Below are 7,110 nucleotides of genomic sequence, written 5' to 3' on the forward strand. Positions count from 1 at the left end.
TTAATGCTGTCCCTGCTGAAAACAAAACAAAACAGAGAATTTCTAATGGTTTTTAATGAATATAATGGGTGTTGTATTGGTTTTAATGGAAACCGTAATGGTTCAGTCTTTCCTGGTAATTTGTTGCCTTCTATTGGTGGCATGTTATGTCTGGTAGATACCATTAAGAACCAATAATGGTAATGGTTTTAATGGCTAAAAGCTGATGGTTTGTAATGGTATTTGTAGTGGAAACCATTAGAACTTCTGTGATGGGTTCTTTTTCAGCAGGGTTGAATCATGTCTGTGGTTTGCATCTTTATGCAATACTAATACTATAAACGAATCAGTTCACTCTGATATCCAGTGGTGGAAATGGCCGAGATACACTAGGGGACTCTAGTTGGGGTAAATATGTGTAAATATAATATAAATATAAACGTATAAATACCTCTATGATATATAATAACATTACACTTATTTCATGTCTCCTCCAAACAATATGGTCAATCAACAACATTCATGAATTATGTGTGGCACCAAACAAACACTGTTCATTCATTCTAATCTTCCGTATCTCGACCCTCTGCTGTCTTACTCCTAGCTTTTGACCAGGTGGTCCAAATGAATTTAATATAGTATTAGAATAAGGGCATTCAAAACAGATTGAACATGGATCATTTAAGGTACATGCATGCAGCTTTATCCGTCTAATTTTCTACTATTGCATCTGTTAAATTAATTGTTTCTGTTAAGATTTTTGTCAACATTAAGACTCCGTTAAATTACCTGATGTGGTCTGATTGGTCCTGTGAGGATGGCACTGATAGAGAAGCGTTCCCATTGGCTGCAGCCTGTAGGTATTATGGCCAGTCACAAAAGTCAATGTTATGCAACCACACACAGAATATCTCCACTACGCTTCTAAGCGGAACTCGCTTTCGTAGGCTTTCGAGTGGATAAAAGATACAAACCCTTTTCATTTACAGAAAAAATTTTAGCCAGTTAGAACTGGAAGACTGTCCCCACTTGAAATTTACTGCCCATCACCACCATTTCCAGCCCTGCTGATAACATAACCTTTCATAAGGTCAGGCAATGAAACTTGATCAAAACTTTCACCAAAGTAAGGAGGGTTAATGCTGTAGTTATAGCTGCTCTTTCAAAAAACATGACTGGACATGGTGTTTTTTAATCTGTGGCTTCTGTGTTGATAGTTTTTACAGTAAACACTAAGAGTAGCAACAGCGGAAGACTTCAGGCCTCACTAGACCTTCTTCTCCAGCCCCACACTGATGATTTGTGTTGATAGGTGTTGATGTGGCTGTCTTGGTGGAGTGATCTGGTAGCAAGAGTCCAATGGCTTCAGTGGAGCTGCTTTACATAGATAAAGAGAGAGGACGAGACGATCCACTGGATGTCCCTGATTGGGCCCAACCTGTTCAAGTTCATGGGACAGATGGTCCAGCTGAAGAAACGACCCCCAGCGAACATGAAAGCAGTTCACATGGGAAAGTGGTTGTTGCAGAGGGTCAGCGTCATTCAGCACCAAAGATGACCCAGAGCAAAGGACTGTCAGGCAAGCACTTTCATCAAGAGAAGGTCAGGGTGTGTTGTGACGAGGAGCTGGAGACCTCTTTCACTTATGTTGATGAAAATGTCAATCTGAGACTGGGTACTCCAGACACAAGCGAGAAAAGCCTCCATGATGGGACACCTTGCCCCGACTCCCCAAACGAGAACCGCCTTGAGTTTTCCTTAATGTCCGACCTGACATCTGAGAGCTCAGGAAAGCCTGTAGATTATGGATTTATCAGTGCCGTCACCTTCCTAGTGACAGGAATAACTTTAGTGATCATATCTTATTCTGTCCCTCGTGACTCAGGAGTAAACCCAGACACCATCTCGGCACGAGAGATGGAGAGACTCGAAAGTGAGAGTGCAAGGCTCGGGGCACACCTGGATCGGTGTGTTATTGCTGGGCTTTGCCTTCTCACGTTAGGTGGGGTAGTGCTTTCTACTCTGTTAATGATTTCAATGTGGAAAGGGGAGATGTACAGGAGAAAGGCCTTCTCATATTCCAAGCACTCAGCAAAGCTGTACGGCTCGACTAATTTGAGAACAAAATCAAGCTCTGCTCAGTCATCAGCACACAATTTTGTTGAGGAAGACTCTGGTGGTAATTTGAGCTAAATTTTTGTTTCTCTTTACAACATACCCAAAAGTGTGTTGTTTATACATCTTTTCCACTGGACACTGTAGTACAGCAAGCCTCTGGCTACTACATCCTATGGCTACTAATCCAAATCTATAACTAGCCTTATCTTTGTAAACAACCTGTGTCAGTTTCTCCTCACAAAACAGTTTATTTGAAAGCAGTTCTCTGAGGGTTGTGGGGTGGCAACATCATTTCCTATGCATCACTAACAGTAGCAACAATACCAGATCTACTTTTCCATATACACATTGATGAGGGCTTACACACTTGATGAAATTATCAGACACTACTATTGAAAATTGCTGTGCCTTACTGTCTGGGGGAAAAGGTGATTCTAGTTAGCTAGTATTTTTTAGTGTTTTTTTTTTTTTTTTTTTTTAATGGTGGTTGTCTGACTGTGTGATGACCATAATGTTTCTGTGATGATTCCTTTTGACTAATCAGTCTGCATTATTTATCGCTCCACTGGTATGTCCCTGTTTGGTACCCTTTTATGAAGGGTAACCAAATTCATCATGGGCATTTATACTGCAAAAAATGATATCAGGTGAAAATATCTTTAATATAGTGAAATGTTTCTAGTAAAATATGTCTAGTATTCCCTATTATAAGATTACTGTAAACCAAATATAAGATTTTTAAACCTGTTTCCAGCTTTTTATAACTCATTTCAAGCTTTGTCCTATTGGCAAATAAATTAGCTATTTTTAAGCATTTATTTCTAGAAAGAAGCCAACTTATTTGCCAATAGATTAAGAGCATTTAAAACTTGAAATTAGTAACAAAAGTCTAGAAATAGGTTTAATAATCTTATATTTGGTTCACTGTAATAGGAAATACTAGATGAATCGACCTATATTTAAGATATTTTAAAGGGTTGTTGTTTTTTTACACTGTAGTTACGGTACACTGCAAAATGTATGTTTTAGCAACTAAAACTATCTTGAATATATTCAAATTCAACTAATATTTATCTTTATTAGATTAAGATTATGAATCCTATTTCTAGACGTTTCAAGTAATTATTCTATTGACAGATAATTTAGCTTATTCTATGTGATCATTTCTAAAAGAAAGCAAAATTATTTAAGCTTAAAATGAGTCAATATATCTACATTTATCTGCAGTGTATAGCAATGAAAATCTTGGCAAAATACATGATCCTGCATTTGTTATTGTACCATGTAATACAGAAGTGTCCAGTGGAAAAGTGCTATTAGTTACGTATTTTATGGTCCTGTAATAGTCTGTGGTTTTGTTTTTGTTTGTTTGTTTGTTTATAGTAAAGTAAAGCTTATAGCTTATAGTAAGGATATTGTTGAACTAGACTTTATCTTAAAGTTAGCACTTTTAAAAGGATTATTACCGTTCGATTTTTTTCCGTGCAACCATGTAACTAACCTTTTGTTGTGCTGGTTAGAGGTTTAAAGGCTGGTTATAATCTTTGAGTTCTACCCATAAAAACAGACAAGAATTCCATATGAATCAAATCACAACTTTGCTGCTGCTGTCCTGACAATCCTTCTTAATTCTCACTGCTTTATGTATTTAGATAATACAGTTAAATGTAAATATATCCAGCCTTAATCCTTTTATCAGCAAATGTACATTTCCAAAAATCTGTGTAAATAAGGGCTAGGTCTGGATGGAAATCAAGTAGCAAACCAGAAACCTAAATCCAGATGTACACCACACTCCGCAAAGCATCACAGATATACTGGAAATTTATGACCATAAAGATTGCTGCTTGTGTCTTGGCTTGATCTAAACTTGTATGCAAATGCTGTACTTCTTAGTGAATATGGTCCATGCAGAAATGTACACACTTAAAGCCCAATGCTTATTCAATAACGTTAATGGAAACAAACAGCTGCTAAGTGTGTTTGGTTACTGTGAGGGCTTTTTTTTCCTTTAAATGTGAGTGTGTTTCTTCTCAACTAACTGAGTCATATGAAATATCATTTAAAGCATGATATAATCTACAAAACTAAGTCATTTTAAATAAAACTTGCATGCTTATAATGACAATATTCTGTAAATAGGTCATCACTTACAATCACAGAATGGAAAAATGAATGTAAACACTACTTGTGTTTTGTTAACTTTAATAAACACATTGTATGCTCTTTAATATACAAGATTAATAAAACATGCTGTTATTAACTGATGCTTTATTTCTTCACACAGAATTATACACTCAAGTTGCCACTTTATTATGTACACATACCTTGTATTTGCACTCACTGTCCATTTCATCTAGTATATGTGGCATATAGGTCACTTTGTAGGTCCATTGTCTGACTGTACTCCACCTGTTGCCCAATTTCTCAGCCTGTCAATCAGTTAAACAGATAAAATAGGAGCAATGCCAACAAGCTATTACTTGAATAGTAATCCATTCTCAACGCAGCAATGACACTGACATGGTAGTGTGTGTGTGATGTCAGTATTAGGGTATTAGATACAGCAGCTATACTGCCATAGATGTCTGAAGCCACCATCCCTACTGAGTAAACTCATAACATCCTGTTAGAGAATGCTAGCCTTAAACGTCTGTTTTGGCATACACTGACTTATGCTGCCCTTTGTTAAGCTGCTGTGCTGTATCAGTACTGCGGTATATTAAAAAAAACATAAACTGATGCAAAATAATATAAATAATACACTATGCCAACTAATATTTAAATTATCAGTTGTACTTCTACACATGCTACATATTAAGAATGTCTTTAAAAAAAAAAAAAAAAAAAGTCTAATTACAAGCAAGCTCTCTAGTTCTTTAGTTCTTAAGCAAGCTCTCTAACTCTTTATATGAGATGAGTTTCCTATCGCTATCAAATGGTCGATTTATAATCGGCATAAAGAGTAAATGTAATTATACTAGATACAGCCATAACTCCTAAAAATTTTAAACAAACTTCTTAAAAACTTGAGATATTAACTACGGCTGGTGCTGGAGTTTCTACCGAAGAAGCTTAACATTGCTGTGTGGCTTTCTAAGGGTGCAGGACTGCAGACAGCTGTGTTGGCCCACTGAGAGCGGACACTGGCACCGTCAGTCTGGGAAATTACAGGTTTGAAAGTGTACGGCACACTGTCACTCCATGCCAACCATCAGTCTCTGTATCTAAACACTGAAACAAACAAACACACACACACACAAAATCACATTTTCAAACAATGGACAAACCATAGCTGCAATTGTCTTACATAATGGCCTGTGTGGTATAATTAAGTCATTTCACCTTGATGATTATAGATTGCACAGTAAGGTAAAATAAAACAATTTCACATTTTGTTTATTGAGTTGTAGCGAGAGCTTCTCCATGCAGCAGGAGATATTTACAATAACCTGATTTAACCTCATGTCTCACTCACATTACTGCAGGAATAATGCAGGAGTTATTTATAATGCATTGTGATTGTTATTTCTAGTTCCTTATGCTGAAGCTCAACCAACATCATAAACGCTCTGCGTGGGAAGCTGCATAGTTTTTATCCAGGCTACCCAGGAGACCTCCTTCAACAGCACATGAATATCTGTAGCTGATGTTAAGCGCTATGAGCTCCCAAAAGCTTTGCTCCTTTACCTGATTTATGCCTAAACACTAAAGTATGCTTACTAGACTGTGGAAAGTTTCCAGTCGTATTGATTCATCTGGAGAGCACTATCCAGCGATAGTTCCAGGGTCCTGACCTTAGCTCGGCCTCGTTTTTACTGCCTTTAGATCAGGCTATTTTTAGTAGGCATGCCTCATGGACATTAGGAAAGCTTATTTACATTACGCCAGTGTCTTATTCTAATGCAAATTAAATCCTTAAAGCTATTTAGCCAGACTGGATCTATGCAAGGCTGCATTTTACATTAGCACCCTGCTGCATGCAGTTTCACAATTACTGTTCCACTCTATTACCTTAGAGCATTTGTCATCATAAAGTCGAACACAGGTATTTTAAAAAGCCCTGTGTGGATTACAAATATGCACTGCTCAGTTTTCTTGTTTAAAGCTTCCTGTAGAAGACTGTAGAAGATTGGAAATCAACATAAAGTTACAAGTCAAAGTCGTATGATCGTAAAGGACTTAGGTAACTTCCTGAAAATTTCACTATAAAGTATAGCACACTATAACTGACCCAATTCTAGGCCAAATTGTAAGTCATTATAGGTGAAACATTGTATAATAAGGTATAATATAAAGTCCAGATCACAGAACCTGCAACTACACAGTTACTGAATATATATTTAGTCATAAAAGACATGGCAATTCAGCATACATCTTTAAAATATATTAAACAGGTCTCTGAAACGTGCTAAGAGTTAAATTAAGTGATGGTACTGACATATTAGTATTAATATTATTTTAACTTATCATTTAGCTATGTGGTGTAACCCTGTGGTCTGAGCAAAATAAAAGATTCCAGTCTATTTGCCATTAATCTCACTGCACTGAATAGGCTTCATTGTACAGCAATAAGCCTGAATACTGAAGCACATAAAGAAGACACATACCTGGGTTTCAGGTCTGGTTATTCATATCTTCATCTTCAGTAAGCACTTTATCCTTGTAAGGCGTGCAATGGATCTGAAGCCTATCCTGAGAACTCTGGGTGTGAGGCTGGAATACATTTTGGATAGGAAATCAGACACGTTCACAACTAGGTGCAATTTTGCATAGCCAATCCACCTACTGGCATGTTTTTGGGAGGTTGGAGGAAACCAGCAAACCTAGAAGAAACCTGGGAGTGGGGCTGATTAGTCTAGATCATAAGGAAGACATGGCTGATAGCTGACATTCCAATGATAACAGCTTATTTGTGATGTGAAGCATTAAACCAGTGAAAGCAGCTTTATGATTTCATTTGTTATATGCATGTTAATTGGCAATCCCAGACAGATTTTGTTTGGCTCAGAC

General features: G+C 37.0%; 1 protein-coding gene across 1 annotated transcript; it reads left to right on the forward strand.

Moving 5' to 3' along the window:
• The first annotated feature begins 207 nt into the window (after nucleotides 1–207).
• On the forward strand, nucleotides 208–4,217 carry LOC128612969 (transmembrane protein 74). Its single transcript, XM_053633468.1, has one exon. The coding sequence runs from the start codon at nucleotides 1,339–1,341 to the stop codon at nucleotides 2,170–2,172; it is 834 nt and encodes a 277-aa protein (XP_053489443.1). The 5' UTR covers nucleotides 208–1,338; the 3' UTR covers nucleotides 2,173–4,217.
• The last annotated feature ends 2,893 nt before the right edge of the window (nucleotides 4,218–7,110 follow it).

This window comes from Ictalurus furcatus, chromosome 1 (assembly GCF_023375685.1).
Source record: "Ictalurus furcatus strain D&B chromosome 1, Billie_1.0, whole genome shotgun sequence".
Lineage (NCBI taxonomy): Eukaryota > Metazoa > Chordata > Actinopteri > Siluriformes > Ictaluridae > Ictalurus > Ictalurus furcatus.